Source organism: Oculina patagonica, chromosome 9, assembly GCF_052425735.1.
Source record: "Oculina patagonica isolate OP01 chromosome 9, crgOcupat, whole genome shotgun sequence".
Classification (NCBI taxonomy): Eukaryota; Metazoa; Cnidaria; class Anthozoa; order Scleractinia; family Oculinidae; genus Oculina; species Oculina patagonica.
Genome location: NC_135766.1, coordinates 15,865,883 through 15,890,075, shown reverse-complemented (window position 1 = coordinate 15,890,075; position 24,193 = coordinate 15,865,883). Strand labels below are relative to the sequence as shown.

At 36.9% G+C, this 24,193-nt stretch overlaps 2 protein-coding genes and 1 long non-coding RNA gene across 3 annotated transcripts; 1 reads left to right on the top strand and 2 right to left on the bottom strand.

The window, feature by feature from the left end:
* Positions 1–523: 523 nt before the first annotated feature.
* On the bottom strand, positions 524–14,101 carry LOC144665939 (glutamate receptor ionotropic, kainate 3-like). Its single transcript, XM_078527223.1, has 13 exons — positions 14,014–14,101; positions 13,633–13,841; positions 13,059–13,100; positions 12,850–12,969; positions 12,447–12,578; positions 6,966–7,070; positions 5,543–5,662; positions 5,098–5,292; positions 4,141–4,501; positions 3,310–3,669; positions 3,043–3,213; positions 1,801–1,948; positions 524–614 (listed from the first exon to the last, which is right to left on the bottom strand). Exons 1-13 carry the CDS (start codon positions 14,099–14,101, stop codon positions 560–562), a joined length of 2,106 nt encoding a protein of 701 aa, XP_078383349.1. The 3' UTR covers positions 524–559.
* LOC144665940 (uncharacterized) lies at positions 7,493–11,352 on the top strand. Its single transcript, XR_013573089.1, has 3 exons — positions 7,493–9,056; positions 9,149–9,276; positions 11,099–11,352. It is a non-coding gene; the product is annotated as an uncharacterized LOC144665940 (long non-coding RNA).
* Positions 14,102–19,530: 5,429 nt separating the features above from the next.
* LOC144664978 (uncharacterized) lies at positions 19,531–21,125 on the bottom strand. The gene is made up of 4 exons (XM_078526170.1): positions 21,085–21,125; positions 20,379–20,480; positions 19,829–19,963; positions 19,531–19,682 (listed from the first exon to the last, which is right to left on the bottom strand). Exons 2-4 carry the CDS (start codon positions 20,464–20,466, stop codon positions 19,531–19,533), a joined length of 375 nt encoding a protein of 124 aa, XP_078382296.1. The 5' UTR covers positions 20,467–20,480; positions 21,085–21,125.
* Positions 21,126–24,193: the final 3,068 nt, after the last annotated feature.

Sequence of the window (24,193 nt, the reverse complement as noted above, 5' to 3'; positions counted from 1 at the left end):
TTTATCTGTTCAATGCATTGGCGGCCTTTCGGCATACGTGTTTGTCCCGTGCACCCAAACAATGCACGCAGTACTTGCGGTAAAAATCCAGTGGGCCGAAAGAAGAAAAATATATATTAGAAAAAAAAAAAACGAAATAGAAGCGTTCGTGTGGCTGATACAACAACCGCCGTGTAAGAGCACGGCGTTTGTTTGCTCCCCGGCTGTTCTCGTTGACGCGTGCACCTACCATATTTATGGTACATGGTATATGAGCTCATATAGGTAGAGAGGTAGATAGGTTTGTTAACCAATCAAAACTCAGGAATTGCAATGTACCATGGCTAGTTTTTAATAAAATCTGATATCGCATGTTGTTATTTTTCTTTTGAGAGCTAAGAAAATGAACAATAAAAGAGCTTACAACTCTGAGCTATCCTCAAGGCTTCTTTTCTTTTCTTGCTAAATGTTAAGCACATAAGGTAATCATGTTACTGAACAAAATTAAATTTATGTTAGTATTACAACAATAACCAATAAAAAGTGTGGTTTGTTGTCGTCGTTTGAACCATTCAGTCATTCAGCAGCTTGAGCAGCCAATTTCAGGATCGTTTCGCGAAGAACAAATCTTTTGCCTACAAAGTCACACAAAAAGAGCAACGTGTGAGTGAGCTTGTTACGCAAACCTCTTTACACTTCGATTTTATTTTTTGACCTAAATACTCCAATTTTGAAGCGAATATTTTAATTTTTTAACATTATGGCCGTGATGCGGCAACAGGTGCAAATACTTCAGGAGCATCAACGCGGTACTGAAGTACCACGATGACTTGCAAAACAACCTCACAAGGGCTCATTAGGTAATTAAACAGCCGGAGCATATTTTGAAATGCTGACGTTTTGAGCCTTATAAATTTAATCACGATCAACGAGCTCAGTGTTTTTTGTTCTACTGTTTATCATCTTACGGAAAGCTCATTTGTAAGTTCTAGATCTGTTGAATTTCAATGTTGCTTTAGTCTGACAACATCGAGGAAAACAACAATGCAATCAACTCGCAATCTTGTGCTATTCTGTACAAATTGTCAGTAGATTGATCATCGATTCTCTCGCAGTTTTGTTTTGTTTGCTAAAGGGGACGTGATTCAGTAATAAACAGACTGTGTTGAACATCGCAATATCCGTTGAAAATAAAGTGGCCGTCGCTCGATCGTCGGTGCATTTGCTCTTTGCGTAGGGCGACATACCCCTTATTTTGTACTTGGGTTATCCTTGATCCCTGAGGCTATATCTTATAGCGTTATGGCTTCACTAGTATGTCTACATCCACCTTTTTGGCAGGTACGTCCGTTCGCCTCTTCGAATATGGCGGGGAGTGGAAGTTGAGAGGACTACTGTGGCATGTGAACCACGGGCATCTTTAGCTACTGTAGGTAAGCCTTCGTTTCTTTTGTGATTCTCGTTTATGCAGTGGGTATTTTAGAACCGCTACCACTATTTAGTATTGACAAGAAAGTTTGGAGCATTTACTAACTTAACAGATAGCAAAATGATTGACAAGCCATATTCTGTAATTAGTATTATTGATTATGAAACCTCCTCAAAGACGGTCAAAGTATCAAAGTTTATCTGCTTTACATACAATCGTGCAATCAAACAATCGTGCAACCAATTCAAGAAGAACAGAGGACTGCATGTACACGTTGATGTACTCCAAGATTGCACAGAAACATCGTTAGAGCATCTCTTTGAAGAGACTATCATTGATTACACGTGATATATCTTTCTATATTTCGCTAAAAATATTTTCTTGTCACAAACCTTTTAGTTTTGTCTATTAAGTTTTGTTTTGCTCTTTGTTTCCATAAAATTTCTGCAATCAGAGTCAGGAATGCAACAACTATCCCAACAACCAAGACAACGTACACTCCCAGCATGCTCATCAAGTCAATACGCTTTTGAGACAACACTGAAAAGAAACGAACTTAGTTCTTGTTGGTATAAGGTGATAATGTCAGGTCATTAAGGAAATTGTTGATATGAAGTAAACGATCAGGCCCAGGCAATGAGCGTTGCTATTATGAATTTGAGGATTGCAATAGAGACATCAATATGAACTATTTTTCATTTCATTCTCATCAACTATCTATCAGAGACATCGAACAATGGTGTTAATTTGAGTGAACACGTTAGTGAAAGTAATTCAAAATTTTCTCTTCCTAAGTTAACTTAACGCGAATAATTTACTAAGGGTACAACTGCAAATGCCAGAACCTGGAAAGTAGAGAATTAACTCTAAGATAATTTAAAGAACTGGAAAAATTCGCTGAAGTGGTTAAATTCCCTTGGGTGGTTAATTTGGCTACCTTTACTCTGGTATTTTTCAAGTCAAATCAAGGACACATCGCTCTTGAGAGATACAAATGAACTCCTGACGAGAGATATTTGTAATGTAAGGGACTATTGTCTTAACGGTGTGTTATAAATGTTCGAGGTGTGTTGATATATTTCTGAACACTTTTGTGTCGTTACAAGGCCTCGTGTTACATGTCACGACACAACAACGAACAATCCAAATTCCAATAGGCCTTATCACGGTTTTCAACGCCCTTTTGACGAGTAGGCAAAACTGGTAGAAATTACAGTGTTTGTATGACGCAGTTCGCGGGAAAAATTATAGACAAATGTATGGAAAATTAAAAAAAAAAAGTAACTGAACGCTTTCTAGCCCAGTTACATCCTTCAAACTCGGCGAATAAAAACTTTTTCCTAGTATCTCAACTTTACAATTCATAAGTTGCCCAGAATTCAATTTTTGTAAAAGATATTTGCCGTTGGATTCCCATACAAACAGGTTGTCGAAACGTCAGTCACCAACAACAGTTCTTCTCAGAACTACTCTCACCCGGACGATCATACTTTACGACATACTGTAATTTCTACCCGCTTTGCCTGCTCGTCAAAATGGCGTCGAAAACGGTGATAAGGTCTATTCGATCTTGGTTGGTATTCCTCCCTGGTAAACTGACTACAAATCACAACTATCTTGTGCTTCTTCCTTACCTGTTTCTTGTTCTTTAGGACACCCGTTTTTAGTTTCCCACCATTTCCGTCTCAAGCTGTTAAGAAAATCATTCTCGTGGAGACGTAGAATGGCCAGAGTGAAATCATCCACGTGCGGATCATTTGCTTGGAACGCGAGTCCAAGTCCTTTGGCAGTGGTTAGACCTGGCACTGAATGAATTGAAAAAGTTTGTTTATGAATTGAAATATCATTTGATGCTTACACTTCATATTAATGAACTATTTCTATGCCTTTTTAGTATTTACCTGTTGTGAGATCGCAAGGTTGTTGGTTGGCGGCATATCTTAGAATTGGCCCACCAATGAACACAAGCTTGTCTTTTTCTCGTACCCATTGAATGCCTTGAGATATGCTTTTGACGATGGTATCGTCCCTTTGAATTCTGTGCCAAATCTTCTTGTATGGTTCATACTGACTTGTCTTGAAAAACTCGTGCAAGCTTGACGATTCAAGTACTGCTACTTGATAAGGGGAGTCCACGATGTCTTCAAGGTTATGGATCGGATTCTGTGCGTTCTTTACTGTTAAAAACGCAGCAAGATTGGCAGTGTATGTTGATACCAAGATGAGAACGCAAAACCAGTAGCATCCGGCGAGAATGCGACCTAAAGAAATTTGAATTTACAGTTAATAATTTTGTCCTTTAAACTACAGAGCCCAAGGTCATTTAGTCCCCATAAACAGCTGGCTTTTAATAAGAAGTTTACTTGTCTAGGTTTCAAACATGTCACATACTGTTAAGTAGTGGAACTTATAAATAAAGGTGGCTAAACAGATTACGGGTAACCGGGCCCAAAATTGTGTCTACGTTTAACCCAATGATTACGAGCCAAATTTGGGAACTATCTCCTCTTGCTGGATATGGTAAAGTACCTGTGCAAAATGGGTTTTCGGCCCGTAACATATTTAGCAGGGGCGTCTCGCAAGGATGTCGGGTGCGGATAAAAGGCCAGAACTAGTTTGGATTTCACAAAAAGAGCAAAATAAGCAACCGAGAGCCCGCTTTTAGACATGGCTTATCTACAACTTACTATCGACAACCTATTTTCCTCGCTGTTTGCTAAAGGCGTCCATACCTGACAGACTTCTTGGTGTGTTATCAGCTCCTTGTTGCAACATAGAAGCCAAGGCAAACCACACACTGTTGAAAAAACTAAACTCCTCTGAAGTTCCTTGACCATTATCATCTTTGTATCCGTAAGGACTAAAGTAGTTTAATACAAACACAGCAACGGAGATAACCAGCAGGCTGGCTAGTGTGGCGAACCAAACGTAGTTGTCGAAAGGATTCATAAACTGTAATAGATCAATTGGCCCACTGGAAGATGGTTTCTTCATTAATAAATCTTGAGTGAAGTGCATGTAAGGAACGCTGAAGTCCACAACTTTCTCGCGCCGCTCAGTTATGGTGAATGCTGCAACGGCAATATCAGCACGCTTTGGACAAAAGGGATCAAAAAACTAAGTCAGGCACCTTTTAACAAATTCACTTTTTAACCATATCATGCTCATAAAAAAAACAAACAAATAAAAAAACGCAAAATTGAAATTCAAAGCCAGTAAAAAAATAAAGATCACAAAACAATACAATTCTTCTGTATATTCTTACAGGGGTTTTCAGTAATAATCTACAAATAACAAAGGAAAATGTGTCTGCATCTCGACTTAACATTTGTTAAAAAAGAAGATGAAACAAACAGTTCTTCAAACATTATATTTAGTAGTACACTAAATAGATCTACGTAATATGGAGTATAAATTAATTTTCCATGGCCATTTCACGTTGTCTTCCTACATTTTGACATATGAAAAGTGGCCGTCTCACCACTCACTGACACTAGAAATTGATAAATCATCCAAAGAGGAGAGAAACAAGCTTTCTGATTATTTTAATTAAATTTTAGTAGTAGGGATAGATAGTGGTACTTGTGGTAGAAATGTAAAGGGAAACTATTTTGGAGTCCAAAATCGAGTGGACCGTTCTTCGTGAAACAGCCTTCTTAAATGATTTCAACGTACTTCTATTTGCAAACCTTGCTTATTAACTCGCCAATCATTCCATTCCAAGTTCCATTTTCGGTTTCTCCGCCGTATAGCCCGTCTGGGGAGGGGTAGATCTCATACGTAAACTTGAGATTTCTTGCCAGTTCATTCAGCAGATCAATGCAGTGTCCTTCGTATGAAAAACTACCATCTTCCAGCTTCTTTTTTATAACAAAAGGTGGAGCCTGTTTTTAGTGACAAAAAATAAGAAGATACATAACAAAAAAAGGCAATAAAGGTTAATTAACCATATAGGGACTAGCGAAAAATTCTCATTGATGAAAAGTGTAGGTTCTTTTTTGTCTAGTCGTACATTTTAATATTAAAATTATGTTACCTCAAAGGACGAATTCACTATGTAGACTTGAAACGTATTGATAAAATAAAAAGCTAAATTGGCGCTTCCATTTTTCGCAAAATTTGACAGAAACTTACATCTACAACGACAGCTCTGAGTTTTGTTCCCTGCAGCCTTTTCCTGGTTGATGAATTCTCCACGTTTTGTAAGATATTTTCAAACAACACAGCACCTTTAGTTGAATTCCAAGTACCAATCTGGAAATAACAGTAAAAGCCCTAGCCTCTAAGAGGACATGTGGTTACTGTCTGAAGTAAATAAGAACGACAATGATGAGAGAAGAGTTGTATCTTTAGGTTTATTGCAGGTACGGTACTTAATTTTGCGATTTTGACGAGACAGTATTTACCGGTGTTTTATTTTCGCAATGTGGACAAAAAATATGTTACAAACATTGGAAATATGTCAAAAAACGTTAAAAAATACGTTTCGCGGGTCTTCATGTCGGTTAACCTACAATGCACTGTAGTGAGCCTGTCACTGTTAACAGCTCTTTGTATTTGTATGGGAAACACACTTTTTACTTAAAATTGAACATTCGTTGATTCAAGTAAACTGGTGGCGGAGAGGTTAGAACGTTCGCTCCTGATGCGTTTGACTCCGGGTTGGACTCCACCACTTGCCGTGTAATTTTTTTTTCTTTTGTTGTTTTTAACATTTTCTTGTTTCTTATTTTCTTTTTCTCAGTGTCTAGTGCAAATATTGCTTTTAGCTGCGCGTGCAAGACCCGAAAACTCCATTTCAAGTTCGTAGTTTGGGTTAAATTTCGTCCAGTGTGTCTTGCTCCTTGACAAACGTCCTACGAACGAAGACTTTAAGACCTCAATGTCCACGTTTTTCTACCGTTGAGTATTCTTCAGATTCATTTCTTTCGATTCTAGACTTTAAAAGATGTCTTTTAATCGTTAACGAAGAAAAAACATTTCCTTGAAAGGGCCTACAACAGACGCCATTTTCTTTGTTTGGTCAACCATGCGTGAGAAAGGACATGGGAAAACGAGCCTGCAATGTCCCATACATTTTTAGTACGTTTCGGACAGCGGTTACACAAATTAAAAAAAAATTCACTGACGGACTAACTTACAGACCCGTCGGCATAATGGTACTGGCTTGCTAAAAGAGCCAGTAACCACAAAAACGTACCAATATGAAAATTAGTCATAGATAGAACCGAAATAATACAAGGCATCTGTCGAAGAGGGGAAAAGAGGCGAATCATACACTTATTAAATGTACACATGGCGTATTTGAGACGACAGAACTTGGCGCCCTCTCTCTTTTAACAGTCGAAGCTTCTCAACACTGAGTTTATGTTTCCTTTACAGCGGTTTGTTTATTCAATTGAGTGGCGCATCTATTATCAGATGGTTGTTAGCAAATGCAAACATAAAGTAGCTAATAAGGTGAATGAGCCATATTTGCAAACAAACATACGTACATTACGTAGATGCAAGAAGTTTTGCATTTCTCTAAAACGGTGCAAGGCTTTTTTCTACTTACTCTTTCGAATGAATTGTTCCGGAGGTTCAAAACTTCCAGTTCAATTTCTCTTCGCCTGCCATACTCGTTAAACTGGACGGGCCCGGTTAAACCATCCAGATAAACCTGTTCATAGTAAAAATAACGACGCATATAACTTAATGATCACTGCAATTGCTCATATTGTAGGGCGTATGGTTCCTTTAGTTCCATGATTTGTTAAATTTTACGAGATTCTCAAATGGAATCAATACTACTTTGTAGCTGCTACATATTTTGAGAGGCACGGTGACCGAGCTAACATTTATTGAGTTGAATTCTGGATTGAGTCGAAATTTCGTCAGCAATGTACTTTACTGTGACAAAAAACTAACCTGCGATCAGGCTTTCTATTCGAGAAAAATAACGCCTGATCGCAGGTTAACAAAAAAGTGGAAATGAATGGACTGGAACTTTATCGCAATATATGCTCTGATCTTATAAGAATTTATTGGGCTAGTTATAGATGAATGAATTGACATGCACTGTAAAAATGGACTAGTTAAAATAACTATTTAAAATGGTCGCAACTAATAACAATAGTCATTTTAACCATTCTTAACAGTCGAAATTGTCAACAAATGAAAATAGTTAAATCAACCTTGCATAATTGTGGTTTTAACCATTGAGATTAGTCACGATAACTCAACTATTCTGATTAGTTTAAACGACTAAAATCTTTAGTCATAGTACAGCTGGTACAAGTGATTTATATTTTTCAGTCCACTTTTGGAATCATTCATTGTATTTTCACTCTGTTTCCTGTTTGTAATCGATTGAAGTGGTAAGTTAGGTAAATTCCCTAACTTAGAAAACTTAGTTCAGCCTACAACGAAGATCAAGATTGTGCAGCAAGACCAAAAAAGGCCGGTAAAAATGCGATCATTCAGCGTTGCATAGTAGCTCGATTGATGAAGAAAATAAGTAAACTTTATTGTTTCAACTGATGACAGATTACATGTTCCAAACAAAAATATTTATAATAATTACTAATGGCTGATATAACTATTAAAATAAGTTAATTTAACTTGTTCTAATGCACGACTAACTCCCAATACTATTGTGAGTGGTAAAAACGACAGGTTTAAAAAAGTCGTTATAAATACGACAGACTATCACAACAAAAAGCTTCAACAACACCAGCCTACATGCTTTATAATCTTTTATTGATACAAGGTAAAATTCTCACTACTATTCGGAAATACCGTCACGTGTGAAATATTTCGGTCACTTACAAGAGAGTTCTGCCTGAAAAATCTGACTAAGCATAATCCCAGCCTAATGATGACCTGATAAAAGTGAATGGGAAAATGCTTCTTGATGTGTAGTATTTGGGGAGCAACATTTTTATGCCTTTTATCTGACCTGAAATAGGAAAGTGGGAACTAAACAAGCGCTCTGTTTACACACAGCGATTTAGTAACCTTCCGTGCGGATTAGTGATAATCAATAGCTAATCAATGCGTGATGTTTTGTTCGGCGACCGGGCTAATCGGTCGGTAATTGAAATTATTAACAAGATCGAGGTCAGCGATGAGATGTTCAACGAACTACTAGCCCCGGTTTCAACGTTGGGCCACCGACAGTTTGGTCTGGAGCCCGCGTTAAAAACTAATTATTTCACGGTATTTTCTGGTTTGCGAGTCACGCGATGCAACTAACTAAAAATTTCAAAAATAAAAAGCCTGTTCTGCAGGCTAGGTATTTTCGGAATAAAACAGGAATCTCTAAAATTTCCGTTGGTATCAATCAACTGACCATTTATTTGATTTGCTTTGTCACGTAAAGAAAACCGCTTTGAAGTTGTGACAATGGAAAGGGTGACAATGCTGTAAAGTCCCTTTGTTTTCCTGTGACAGTTTATGACCTGTAGTGACCAAGTTGATATCAGTTTCTTAGAATCGCCCGTCCGGTGAACATTCGCCGGTGTTTGATCGATGTTTCTTTCCTACGTACGTTTTCTCAATGGCATCAGTGCTTCTGGCCATCAAAGAGGACGTGACTGAATTAGTTTTTAACCGGGAACTGAACGAGCCAGTTGAAGAGCTGCCACGACGCATTCAAAACTGAAAAGTAAGCCGATTTGAGCAATCGTTGTCCGCCACTTTTAATACACAACAGCAAATTTAACTTTTGACTATTTTATCGTGTTTAAACCCAAATAGCTAACTAAGTGGACAGGGGAGAAGACTTCTTCGAGTTCGATTGCTTGACAATCAACTTAATTTAACCGAAGACAAGTTGGAAACGAGAAACGCTTCATCCCGTTCCTATCGCGAAATGGACACACTTGGTAGGTGGATTCTTTTACTGAACTATTCATTTTCTATGCTTGGCATGTAAAATGTAAAGTTTTCTGGGATACTATCCTTAACTTTTTGTATATATGGAAACTGTTTAGAGATGATTACCCAGCGAACGGAGTTCCAATCTTATGGATAATGAAACCAAAAAACCGTTTTTCCCGCCTAAAAGCTTTGGCGCCCGTGCATAAATTAATATTGTAATAATTAAAGTCAGACTTGTGACATTCTTCCGGTATCTCCGGAATCCACTTCAAGTTTTCTGTTTGCGCGTTACTCGCGTAAATCTGTTTCCATCTCATGGAGTTGTGCACTGGCTATAAGTTTTCTATCAGTATATCTTGGTGTAGTACATTTATCTTATGCTGCGATTACCTTTTTCCCCTGTATGAACTGCCCAGAGCTAAAATTTTAATCTCTTACTGCTAGGTAGCGTGACGTGCGTTATTAGTTTAAACAACAACCATTAAGTTATTGATTCTGACAATAAGTTTCCGATTAACATGTAATGTCTAAGTTCATAAGCCCCCACGTGTCCGCACCGCAGACCGGTTATTTTTATTTTATTTCGGTACATGGAATGTAGGGAATTTTTTTAAATTGTCCGCAAGTTTGCCTGTTCAGTTTTGCTTTAAACAACCCAAATGGACATTCTTCAACACAAAAAGAGAAGTCAGTTTAAATCTTTTCTTTTTTTGTTATTAAGTTACTTGGAGGACTGAATTGTTGATGTATGAATTGAACTTATTTCTCTTTAAGTACTGTTTCATTGACTTTGATCTTGTGTACTTTTAAGTACATAAGTACATAACTAACAGATAAGATTGAATAAAAACTAAAATGTGATAAGGGTTGAAGGGCTGAACTCCAGCAGAAGCCGTTGTTTTGTCAAGGCAAGATTTAGTTGCTTGCCTACTGGCAATTTCCTTGCTGAGGTTGTCCCTTGGGACAGCCTTGCTTGGGCTATAATCTGCAATCTGTGGGTTCTTGCTTCTTTTTCGACCTGGCTCGCATTTTTTATAGACTTCTTTTTTAACCTTTGATACCAAATTCAAAATTAATTCACTATTTCAAACAATATCTTCAGCAACACCATCTGAAAGCAACCTGCAGTCAACAAGTTCAGTGCTCCAAGAGTGAAATCCTGAAAAAAAGAGAAAGCAAGCAAAGAACGAATCGCATAAATCTGTAGTCTGATGCAGCTAAAACAGTTAAAGGAAAAATCATTGAGCTTGAGAATAACAGTAAGAGTGCCAAGCAAATGGCCAGTTTTTAATGAAAGAAAACAAAAGAAAAAAATAATATACTTCTTTATTCTGCTATTGCAAATTGAAAGAAATACTACACCAGATCGTCTACTTCTGACAATGACCTTTAAGGGGCTGCGTGCAATTCACGTTAGGTTTTATGCATAATAGTATAAAGTCTGATAATGTTATGCATGGTTGGAATAGGAAGTCTTCATTACAATGCTGTTATCATTGGCTTTGGAAAAGCAAGCCTGCTTTACAAAGGAATATTTTACAAGTAATATAACCAAAACACTGAAAGGCAGAAACATTTTAGGTATCGTTTTTTGACATCTGAACTTGTAGCTAGTGATTCATTTTATGTGGCGGTAATTTTGTAAAAGTATCAATAATTGTGAGAAATAAAAAAAAATGAAATAGCTAAATGCGGTTGGAACCAAACCTTTGTATTGTCATGAAAAAAAAAAAAAACAACGACAAAAGAAATGACTTATTTGTAAGTCGAGATTACATTATTTAATGTCCACGATTTATAATCACAACAAATCATTTTTCGTTGCAGAATGGTTCGAATGTGGATGTTCAACATGAGATAGCTGCAACCGTAAACAACAGCACAAGTCTTATTTCGACACAACAGTTGATGCTAGCCGGTAATTGGTGCAATTCCCGGTGAAATTCGTTCTTTTTAACCTTGCCACTTACATTTCAACAGAAAGAAATAGTTTGAATTTTCATTTCTTTACTGTATTACATTAATTGGAGCAAATTGCGATCCCAGAAGTGGAAACACAATATTTTCAATATATCATTTATACAGTTCACTGCATGTATACGTCTTGACTGTACATTCAATAAAGATGTAACTGAAATTGCTTGTCAATATGATCCATTTTAATGTGTTATCTCAACTCTTTTACATATGTTAAATCTACTAATTATTTATGGTTAAAATAACCCCATTTTTTAACCTATTTTTTTTAGTTAAATTAACAAAAAGTAACTAAAAAAAATGGGTTGTCTCAGATGCACCCCGGGTACTTTTTTAAATGGTTGATTTAACTAATTTTGGTGGTTTCTAGCCAATATAATTTAGTTATTTTAACCAAAGATACTGGTGATTTTGACTTAAAATAACCTGGTTAAAACTGCCATTTTTAATGGTTAAAACAACATAATTATTTGAGTTAAAACGACTTAACAAAAAGGTAAAACTAACCCTGTTGTTAGTTATTTCAACTTCATTAAATTAGTTGTTTCAAACCAAAAGAATCTAGTTATTTTAAACCATTTTAAACTGGTCAAAATGACTAAAAATAATGGGTTCTCTCAGATGCATATGGCAACAATTTTAATTGGTTATTTTAACTAGTCAATTTTTACAGTGTGTCAGTACAATTAACTAGCAGTCCTTTATCAAAAAGGTATAAAGCTGAAACCAAATGCGCCATTGATTGTAACTATACTTATTAGCAATTTGAAAGTGGGGGTCTTCTTTGAAAAGCTCTATTGAGCTTGCTAAGATCTCCCGCAACTGATTGTAATAATAAGACGTTGTTACCAATGATGGGCAAATAAAGTTGCAATTATTAAAAAAAATGACCAATACAAACGAACATGGGAGATTGTAAGCAAAACTGTGCTAATGTTAGTTAAACAAATTTCGTTGTCTTTCGACCTTTGTACCGTTCCCACACAAATTTGTCCAAATTTTGAGGAAGCGAACTTTTACGGCATTTCGCAGCATTTATGGAAATTTAGAACCAACTAGCATGTGGAACTGCCAACAGATAACGTTCAGCGAGCAGCGTCCAACAGAGATAATTAAATCCTTTTGATTCAGATGTTAACAGGATGTACAAGTTTGAAAAGTAGATGTATGTCCCTTTATTAAGCACAGATGACTGTACCTTTCTAATGCAAGTTAATACTGCATCCGTATCTTTTGAGGTAATGGCAGACCTGTTCATCTGTGAACACGGTTCTCTGTTTACTGCCCTGCTGATAACTTGGGCGGCATCAAAAGCAAGTGCAGCGAAGTCCTGTAAAAAAAAATTGAAATTGTATTAAGTTGATATAATTATGAAGTGTTGACTTTTCAGTATTAGATCCAGAGATTCTATGTGTATGTTTAAAATAAACTCCGAAAAAAATAAAGAACATTGTCTTGCCTCCGTCATGCTATTTGTGTTTTTTTATCACGCATGGCTCTAGAAATACGAAAAACCCAAAGGCGGACTCTAATCTTGATAAAACAAAGATAGTTTACCCTGAAATGTTTTACAGTTAGTTTCAATAAATTCATTATCATACCTTGGTCGTAGTGTTGCTTCGAGCTGCATGCTCTAGTTTGTCACTAGTTGAGCTCTGAATGTATGGAAGCTTGAATGCCAACACAATATTGTTCCCGTCGCTGCTTACGTTCAATGGCGCCTGAAATACAAGGAGGTGAAATTACGCTAGACGCTAAATGATTAACCGCGACCTTTAATGATTAAACATGCATAAAATGATTGCCAAACCTGTCCTTGAAGTATCCATTTATTTCTGTGTTTACAAGATCTCTGCAATAAAACAAACAGGAAGACAATTTCTGATAATAATTGATTATTATTTTACTTTACTAAATATTGCATAAATATAACGCTCAAAATCAGAGTACAAATATTCTGCGATATTCAGTTAGTTATTAGTTCAATAGAAAACATGTTAGACAGATTGACTGCCGTGGAACTTTACGAAGCGAAAACCCAGATCAAAACGAATCACATCAACAGAAAAAAAATTGAAAATATCCTGAACTTTGTGTGTACCGCTCAAATTTTTAACATGTTTTGTGGTTATAGCTTGAAAGCTTGTTACCTTGTGACTTTTCCAAAATTTACGGGCGACGTCTTGCCACTTGTTGTTTTTATAACTGTGTTTTACACAATTTGCATTTTTTGATTTTATCCTGGTAATCTCATGTTTTATGACTGCATTTGTATTTTATTCTTAACTTAGCAACAGAATTAATGTATAATCAGATATATTTTCTACCAACTAAAAAAATATTCAGATCATTTCTTGAAAGAGATACGAGACTATTTAGATTACCTGTTGTTGCAAAAATTTAGTAGTTTCTTTGTTGGCGTAAAGTAGAACAACCTCAGCTTCATAGGTTTCGATTTGTTCCATGGCTCTCAATATTGGTGCTGTTGTATCTTTATTACTTTCGCCCAACTTGAAAAGCTGAATAAACTTCACATTCAGCTTAAATCGTTGGGAGACGGAGAGGAAATATCCAGCTTCAGGCCAGCGACCCTCTAAAACAATTACAAGAAGAAGAAGAAGAAGAAAAAGAAGAAGAAGAAGAAGAAGAAGAATTAAGAAAGGCAACAACAACAACAAGAAAGACAAAAACAATAACAAAATTACAGCAGAAACAACAGCATAACTGGTCAAAGTGATTATTTACTCAACAAAGTTTTATTTTACCATCAATTACTAGTACAGCATTTTTCCATCCAAACATGTGTAGAATGTCAAGTGTAGCATGTGCGTAGTCTCTGTATCCCGCTGACATCTGAATCGCTTTTTAATCGGGCGTGGCCGATTTATAGTTTACCCTTTGGTCGTCCTAGAGCGTAGTCTCCTGGCGCGGCCAAAAAGACGGGGATAGCTTGGGGTTGCTACAAAACCGCTACGGGTGACGCATACCGCAATGGTTTTCATTTTAGTTTTGACAGGAAATCGTTGCAGGCACACTTGGTCGACTTTTGGGTTAATGTGTAATCAGGTTGTGTTTTTTTGCTTCGGCGGAAGGACAGAGAAAAAAGCTTACGGGGCAAAGTACAGTATGGGGCCCAGTTCTCGGCCACTTTTGACGTAAACTTGTATTTCTTACCTCAGAAGAACCGCAGGAACTTGAAATTTCTCCCAGAGCTAGCTACATTATTCAGCTTTTTGGTGTAAAGCTATCGACCGGTCAAAAATTAATTTGCCTGAGCAATAATAAAAATAAAAGCTCCATTTGTGGGCCCAGTTCTCGGCCACTTTTGACGTAAACTTGTATTTCTTACCTCAGAAGAACCGCAGGAACTTGAAATTTCTCCCAGAGCTAGCTACATTATTCAGCTTTTTGGTGTAAAGCTATCGATCGGTCAAAAATTAATTTGCCCGAGCAATAATAAAAATAAAAGCTCCATTTGTGGGCCCAGTTCTCGGCCACCTTGGCCCAGTTCTCGGCCACTTTTGACGTAAACTTGTATTTCTTACCTCAGAAGAATCGCAGGAACTTGAAATTTCTCCCAGAGCTAGCTACATTATTCAGCTTTTTGGTGTAAAGCTATCGACCGGTCAAAAATTAATTTGCCCGAGCAATAATAAAAATAAAAGCTCCATTTGTGGGCCCAGTTCTCGGCCACCTTGGCCCAGTTCTCGGCCACTAAAAAGCTTGTGCGTAATTATCTGTAAAAAAATGCTCAATTAATTTTCACAGTCATAAAATCACTCTGTAAACCTATTTATACTATATCGATCCCAAATTATTTTTATGATGCTTTGTTTTACTTTAGAAAAGAAGGATTTTATCGCGCCTAGTTGCCTATGTGCAGGTTCTGGCAAAACCGCATTGTGTGACCCGTGCATTTAGATGGTTTATTTTGCAGTGAAAAGGTCTTGAAAGATTTAGGTGTTGTAGAAATAATAGACAAGACAAGAGTCAGCTCAAAACTTAGAGATAAGATTGAACTTTATTTTTAAAACATTTATTTCTTTCATTCTGGCAGCAGCAGATGAAATTATATTAAAAACCAAGCGCTAAGCTGTGATAGCGAGCAGGGTGGCCGAGAACTGGCAAATACGCAAACGTCGCAAGAAAAAATTTCGAAGTAAATTAAGACCAAAAAATACAACGGTTCAACGAAAAGTTAACTAAAGCAGAAAGCTGAATTATTCTACGTTTCACATGCCAAAAATTAGCTCGTATGGTGGGGGCTTTTGGATAAAATACGAATTTAACTACATCCATGAATTTGGAGCCGTAAACAAACAACTTTTTCGGGAATGCAAATTCACCTACCTCCGCGTAAACTCGACGTGTGAGCTTTCTATATCGAATTGAACGATCAAACTCAAGATACTTAAAGCACATGAATCAGTCTATCGTTTGAAGGAAATACCTTTTTCTTTTGATTCAACTGGAGTGTGAAAAAACGCGTTAAACACAAAGTGGCCGAGAACTGGACCCGGCCGAGAACTGGGCCCCATACTGTACTGATATTCACCATTGTGAAATTGCACTTACTTTGACAAGTTAAAGTTATTTTTGTAAATGAAAAAGGTAACGTCATTGATGTCACGCAGTGTTTTTTTTAGCAAACTAGATGGTTTGCTGGTTTCTGACTATGAATGGGGGTGTGATCTTGCGGTATATTTTTTGAGCCTGACTCCGCCGTAAAACTTTTTTTTTATTTAGCAAGAACTGTGTCGATTTTCATTTCTGAACAATTGGTCGTCAAGTCGTTTGTCACAAAGAGTAGAATGTTTGTACAGCATGTTTTGGAATTATTTTAGATTTGGTTAGTAAGACGCTTCTGAAGACCTGAGCAAAACATTGGGAATGTACAGTATTAATAGGAACTTGAATGGAATTTTTCACAAGTTGGATAAAGGTATCAACTGAAAAAAATGGAATTCAAAATGAGAACTTGGATTTTGTTGTAATTAAATTTTATCGCGTATTGGATGCATAATATCACGGCTTTGAAAGTCTTCAAATAATTAGAAAGGTTCCTTTCTTCCTTTTGATCTTATTGTTATTTTCATGTATTGATTATTCGAAAGTGGTTTTCGTTGATACGAAAAAAAAACGGGTTTTCACTGAATTGCTTGAAGTATTTTTAGACGTGATAATATTGGCTTAATCAAATTACATCGTGCACGAAATATTTGTTATTCTTTTGTCTTGAAACTTTGAGGAAATTGAAATTTTTGTTTGACAGTAGTGTATGAAAGGCATTTTATAGAACTGAATAAAAAATAAGAAACATTGATAAAGGTTATTTCAAAGATTTATTTTGCCTGATTTTGAAGGGTTTCAGGAGTTTTAAAGAGTGCTGGTAAACGGCTGTATGTTGTTTGTGATTACGGATCTTATTTAGTTTCGAACGCTCTAATTTTTGAAAGGTTAAAACAGGTTAAAACCGGGCGGTTTCATGAGTTTTTTGGGTAGAAAGGTACGGTGGTGGTCAAAAAAAAATGTTTAGAAAGGAATGACTGTAGTAGCACGTAAGTCGGAGGTTTGCGTGAGTCACGGGGTATAGTATGCGTGAGCTGGATTTCCGGCGTCATAACGGCATGTTTTGTTTACTGAAAGATACACTCGACGTTTAGTTAGCTTAGTCGGCTTGGGAAACTATTTTAAAAATGAATGTTGTAATAGTTAATTAATAGTAATCTAGAATTAACCCACTCTCGATTGGAGTCTGTTCTGGATTCGCGCTACCTTTTCGCCGCGAAGGAATTTTGTAAAATTTCGCTAGTGGAAAGAGGTACTGTAAGAACAGTATCAATAACTCAAAAGGAGGAACTTCTTTGTAGCTCTGAATTAAGACGTATGATAAAATTTTAGAATAAGAAACTTTCGATATATGGTTTTCATATTGTTTTTGTCAATTTCCTTTTGTGGCAGATTTTTTGAGAATCAGCTTTTCTTTCGTGTGATGACAGACACAGGACAGAACGAGAGGTGGATGAGAAAGATGCCGAAGATGAATAGGCACCGAAAAACGACAAGAACCGTCAAGGACTTATCTTTAGAGGGCGGGGAGTTTTGGCATACTGTATTTCGAGGACTGGACTGGACTAGTAAAACGCGGACTAGTAAAACGCGGACTTGTAAAACGCGGACTAGTATAACGCGGACTAGTAAAACGCGGACTTGTAAAACGCGGACTAGTAAAACGCGGACTCAGGTAAAACGCGGACTTGTAAAAGGCGGACTAGTAAAACGCGGACTAGTAAAACGCGGACTTGTAAAACGAGGACTAGTAAAACGCGGATTTGTAAAACGCGGACTTGTAAAACGAGGGCTTGTTAAGCACGGACTTGTAGAACGCGGACTTGTAAAACAAGCGCTTGTAAATCGGATAAAACTAAACGGTTTAGCGAGCGAAACAATTTGTGTTTGAAGCTCTTGTGTGTTTCTTCGACGGCATATTTCTAGCTTTTTTGAGCACTCTATGGTCTGTTTTAGCGTGGAGATGTTTTTGCAGTATAGCACATGTTCGTTCTGCAAACCCCTACTAAAACAACGGGATTGATGCTATGAGTTGTGTGCATATGTTTCTTTCTTTCCACTACTTGACGTCTGTTGAGTGCAGTCGTTTGTATTGCTCGCACGAGGTAGAACGGGACCCGTCCAGAAATCAACAGTCAATCGTAAATAAAGGTGACGGGCCTACACGACTCCTACGTTCGTGACATTAGAATATTTGCCGTTAAATGTTTAAATTCGGTCTTTCGACCTTATTTGCTTCTGACTTCTTTCTGAGGGTACTGTTTTAATTTGGGGGCAGTATGTGGTAAATAAAGGTGACGGGCCTACACGACTCCTACGTTCGTGACATTAGAACATTTGCCGTTATATGTTCAAATTCGGTCTTTCGACCTTATTTGCTTCTGACTTCTTTCTGAGGTTACTGTTTTTTTGAGACATTATGTATTGAAGAGAGCCGTAAGATGATTGTGGCCAAGGAATTCGAAGTGTCTAGAGGCGTTTTACAAGTCCGCGTTTTACTAGTCCGCGTTTTACTAGTCCAGTCCAGTCTACAAGTTAAAGACACATCAAGACCACCCCACTGTGAATTGCCATAGCACAGACAAAATTATAGTCAATATCTTATGTGTTTTTAAGACAATTACATAAGAACCAAGGCATGTCTTGTCTTGCCTTACATTGACATGCAATAATTTGGAAATACTAAGCTCGTAACAGTTTAAGACAGAATCCATCAGGAATTTGAGTAACATTAATTTTAGTTACGCAAAAATTGAGCACCAGAATAATTTAAATCCTTGTGTTCTTTCATACCTTGTTAAAGGCTTGACATGTGATAACACCAACATAACACCAACAACAGTTCTTTATCAGTGGGGATTGAAGAAAAAAATGGAAACATCATCACACAGTTGACCCCCATGCAAAAACACTCCAGGATGTCACGGGACTGTTTGGTGTCCGTCTGCCAATTTCTAACTTCAAATTCCAATGTTAAATTCACATTAAATTTTCAATATTTCTTAGTTGTCTAAATTTTACTAATTCTTTTAAAAAAAGTATCACCTGCCAAACATCCCCAAAAATCACTCAAAAAATTACAAAATACCGCAATACATAGATACATGGGATGAGTGAAGTTTCCTTGGATTCCTTGAAACACCAACAAGATATTTCCGTTTAAGGTGGCTGATAATGGGTTTCAGTATTTCCCAGTCCTTATACTTTGGTTCAGGACTAAAAGCCTTCATCAATTGCTATTACAGTAATAGTATGAAACAAATGTTCAATCATTCATCAACAAGTTGTGATCATTTTCTTGACAATAGTAGTTCCCCGGTAAGCAGTTGTAGTACTGTCCCATCAAAGTGCAATGCCTGGAAAATACCGAAAAGCACACGACCTTCAGGTGAAACCGCACCTTACAGTATTACCAATACACTGCACTTTGCTAAGTCTTAAAACTTTACATTGTCTAGTCGTCTACTTCAATCGTTTATTTGTATTGTGTGAGATACATTTATAAATTGAAACCATCATGTCATTAAGTAATAATGCAATCTCGACAACGTTCTAGATATTATATTATGCACACTAATACAGCTCATGCAAGCCCTGTGACTTACACAAACACAGTCGGACTGAGTGCTACTTAAGTAACTGCTTCGTGGTTTCTGCTGTACTGAACCCTGCCTTTCAAGGCAAAGCGCCCGATTTTAAGCTTCTCAAGCTTCTCAATGTTCCTGTTCACATTGGTCGAGGGGCCTTCTGTCGCCATGGAGACGGATAAGAGGAACGCCTGTCACTTCAGCAAGTGTACATGCGGACGTCTTTATGTGGCTTCCCTCGATAAGTGCAATGACGTTTTGTTGAGAAAACAGCGAAGCTGAAATTGTTATGATTTACAAGTCAAAAGTACATGCCAAAGATATTCTTCAAGATAAACGAAGCAAAGGAACAAACAAGTGCTCTCATTAATACTGTTTAGCGACAAACGACCATGGTGGCAAAACTCTTTTAAAAAATTCTTACCTTGATTACAAAGATCGACCTTTTCCGGTATTTTGAATGTTTTAAAGATTATCGACGAAACATTGTTCAGATCAGACGTGTGGTTGACGAAGAAGTTCATCGCATCAAGTTCTGCTGGATATCCATTAAGAAGACCTGCATGAGATTGGACAAGCAAAGGTAAGGTAAACGTTTTTTTTAGCGGCCAGGGATGGTTTTCAGAGGAAGCAAATATTTTAGATGAACATAAGATGGTTAAGGACCCTAACTGGCAGGATGTTCGATATACTGATCTCAACCCTATTTAAATAAAGGCTTCTCTCTCAGTGCACCAAAGCTGAAGAGTTTACGTTTAGTGCAAGTTTCCAGCAGATAGGAAGAACAAGGACTTATAGACTAATTATATCCCGCGGCGAATCTGAATATACATAATTGTTACAAAAAAATGCTGATAATTATTCAAATGCTTAATTGTACACGATATATACATTAAAAATGCTGTAAATTCCCTATTAAAAATACAAGTTGGGTTAACATATTGAAAACATGAGAATGTCCCTCCGTTACTTACCGCAAGTAAATGTTCTGTTTGATGTAAATACCTTGGCTACGAATGAAACAAAAATTACTAACGCAGTGTTCACAGCGCTTTCCTTCATGGTAAACCCAAAAACTATGAAATAATAGCAACAATAATAAAATTAAATTATCGCACCATGACGTGACCTCAGAAAACATTGTTTCAAGTTGATGTTGAAGGTATCCAACTAATCCGTATGTTTCATAAAATAATTATCAGAAGAAACATTACTATTTGTAATCACCACGTTATTTCAAATTGTGTAGACTAACACTTATTAAAAATACGTTGTTTCGATTTAATACAAAATAGCCTTTATTAGAATTTTTCAACACACAGTTATTGCAGAAACCAGCAGAACAATCGACAACGGGGCGCATATCCTTTTCTTCAAGATCTTCCCGAACCCTTTGCATAATAATTCAACAGTGCGGTTGTTGTAAGTTTATCATTTTCCCGTAGTTGGTATTCTTTTCCTTTTCAAAGAAATTTCACATCAGTTAGAGACAATAATTTCGTCAGCTTGGCATTTTAACACTTGTGCGAGGTCATAAAGAAATATCAAATAGAGAACAATACGTGAGGACAGCTTTAAATTTCCCCTTTATACGCACAACACAAGAATGAGGCGAAGTGAGAACAGTTTGAAAGAACAAGGGCGATATGTATACGAAGAAACTTAGTAATACATACGTACTTGTTATTTCGGCTTCAGATATAAAGGATCTTCACTGTCCCTTGCTTTGACTAAATATTAGCCATGCGGAGGAATTTTTAACACCTGCTGAATTTTAAATAGCTGTCGCTGCATGTCAAGTCTAAATAGACACATTGCATGCTGATGTGGTTTTACATCTAGGGCTAGTTTTAACGCTTGCTCTGGTGGATATCACCATGAAGTTGGCACTGTTCGGATAAACTTTCATACTTGTTATTTCGTCTTGAAATATAAGGCGAAGCTCATTCTACTCTGTAACCTCATCGTAAATAAATATTAGTTAAGTGCGGTAAATTTCTACACCGCCTAATTCTTAATTAATCAGCTGTCGGTGCATGACAAGCTAGATCGTTTATGTATACAATTGATAATCAACAGGGAGTTATCTTTTTGATAAAGGTTAAGGACCGCAGTAGCGAATTTTAAGGTGGTTTATTTACCTTTATCAACTATCTGCCATTTCCCAACAAAGCGTCTCACTTGCCAAACGACGCAGCAACAAATATTTTTTATTCATTTTATGTATAGATACGTCACCTGATGCTGTTTACCCTTTAAGACTGTTTTTTGGAAACAGGAGCATCGGAGCGTAAGAGAAATTCATTCACACGGTTTGTTTGTTTGTTAGTTTGTTGTTTGGTTGGCTGGTAGGTTGGTCGTTGGTCGTTGTATGAAAGTTTATCCGAACAGTGCCAACTTCATGGTGATATCCACCAGAGCAAGCGTTAAAACTAGCCCTAGCATTCTGTGAAGAAACTTGACGTAGATGAAATTTACATGTCGGTATGTGTGAATCTCAGTGAAATAATGGGTGACGGGTACGAGCGTGTTCTTGTCTGTACTTTTAGTAACAAAACCTAGAAAATATTTTGTCGAATTGGTATGAAATGAACACGCTCTTTTAACAGGCCAATTTTCCTAAAATCCGTCTAGATTTCCTTCTAGTAATCCGTTACTTTCATGGTCTCAATACTTCCAACTTTATGCATGCTGCAGTGAAACTCATCGAAGGTCTGTTTAAGCCTTTTCCATCTCACTCGCTGGGTTCCAGAGAACACCAAGTTGCGTCTCTGAAAATCTGTAACCCTTCCTTATTTATAACTGATTAGAAGAGCATCCGACAAGCGCAAACTGGAAAGAATACAAGAGAACGGTCTGAGAGCGGTGCTTAATGGCAATACATCAAGTTACGAGACTTTGTTAAATAAGGCATGCCTACCAGCGTTATATAACAAGAACTACAAGATGCAGTGCAAGAAGCGCACTAGCTACAAGAAGCGCACAGCGCATGGAAAGAACAAAAAAGTGGGTGTCCACAAGGCTCCTCCTTCGGGCCTCTTCTATGGAATTTGTTCCAAAATGATCTCTCGCTACATAGGCAGTCTGCTAGTCTATTTAGGTATGCTGATGATCATCAAATATACACCAATGATAATGATATACAGAAGGCCGCCCAAACTCTTAGGAGACAAACAGAGGCAGTGTCACAATGGTACAAGGAGAACCTACTGCAAGCCAACCTTCAGAAATACCAAATCTTTACTATTGATCCACAACCTTCCAAGAGAACACCTGAATATGCACTGATGATGGAATTCGATGGTCATGAAGTCAAATAATCTGAATATCTTAAAATTCTTGGTGTAACCATCGATAACAAACTGACATTTAGCGAACACATCCGTGATATTTGCAAGAAAACGAGTTGTAAGGTTGGGTCTTATTGAGACTAAGTAATCTAATTCCATGGTCTACAAAGTTACAGCTGTACAAATCTAATATTTTGCCTCACCTTACATATTGTGATATTGTATGGCACTTTTGCAAATCATCCGATTAGAAGAAAATGGAGAGAGTTCAAGAGCGCGCACTCAGGGCAGTCTTTAAATCCCAATCGGAGACCTACAGTGGGCTACTAAAAAGAGCAGGTCTACCAAGTCTGTACCAACAACGGCTACAAAACATCGCCATCCTCATGAATGAAGTAAAACACGGACTTGTGCCCACTTATATAACCGATATATTTAATACAGCCCCGAAACGATATAATCTGAGGAACGCTGATTTTAATATTCCACGTTTTCGCACAGTACATTATGGAAAACATTCTTTACGATATTTCGGGCCTTATCTATGGAACAAACTAGATTACAGTGATAAAGAGAAACCAAATGTCACGAGTTTTAAAAACAGTATTGGGAGAACAGACCTCACACGTCTTATACAAACTGAGTGTAAATGTGGCATATGCAGCTAGGCCGCTATAAATTTTTAAATGTTAAATTTTAAATTTTTAATTCTTAACTGCAATTTTTATCTAACACCTACTTTCATTATAAAATTTTATATTCTATTCTCATTTATTTATTTATTCATTTATTTATCCATTCATCTATGTAGTACGGTTCTTTTTTCTTAGAATTTAAGTGTAAATATTTTTAACTTTATGTAGCTTAGATATATTTTAGTGTAAATGATGTCCCCAATAAGTTTTTTAAAGCTAAATACGTCACTGACACTATAATAAAGTATTTCATTCATTCATTCATAACAGAAGACTGCGGGATTTAGCAGCCCGGATGTTCAAGGTAAGATATGGAATGCCTCCAGAGTAAATCGATGAGCTATTTCAAAGACCGGACACTTACTATAATTTACGTAACTCTAACTGTATGATTCCAAGATACAATACAATTACCTATGACAAACATTCAATCAAATTTGAACGTCAGTATTTATCGCGAAGATTATTTACTTACATAAGATCGTTATATTAAATGAGAAAATTAACTAGAGATGTGGGCCAGAATGCTTCTTATGTGGATCTTAAGTTCTTAAGTTTTCATTTTTTTTCTTGATTTAAATTTGTACATGTTACAATTCTCTGTTAGGAATCATTTTAAAAGAATTTCTTTTATCCAATTTATTTTTATGGCCACAGTTCCCATCTTAGAGCTAAAGTTGCTATACGCCTAATTGAAAGTCGTTATTATGCATTTTTCCTTCTTGCTAGATTTTTAGCACAGAAGTGCTGAACATTGTACTGAAAACTTGACAAAATTACATTATCTTTAAGCCGTGATCAGAC

What these genes read in the sequence shown, in the direction of transcription:
- LOC144664978 (XM_078526170.1), bottom strand. Translation starts at nt 20,466, where the DNA reads ATGAAGGAAAGCGCTGTGAACACTGCGTTAGTAATTTTTGTTTCATTC. An exon ending in AAACAGAACATTTACTTGCG is followed by an intron (nt 19,964 to 20,378) that starts GTAAGTAACGGA and finishes AATCTCATGCAG; the next exon opens with GTCTTCTTAATGGATATCCA. An exon ending in GGTCGATCTTTGTAATCAAG is followed by an intron (nt 19,683 to 19,828) that starts GTAAGAATTTTT and finishes TAACAATTTCAG; the next exon opens with CTTCGCTGTTTTCTCAACAA.
- LOC144665939 (XM_078527223.1), bottom strand. Translation starts at nt 14,101, where the DNA reads ATGTCAGCGGGATACAGAGACTACGCACATGCTACACTTGACATTCTA. An exon ending in CACACCAAGAAGTCTGTCAG is followed by an intron (nt 3,670 to 4,140) that starts GTATGGACGCCT and finishes AAATTTCTTTAG; the next exon opens with GTCGCATTCTCGCCGGATGC. An exon ending in TCCTAAAGAACAAGAAACAG is followed by an intron (nt 1,949 to 3,042) that starts GTAAGGAAGAAG and finishes GTTTCTTTTCAG; the next exon opens with TGTTGTCTCAAAAGCGTATT.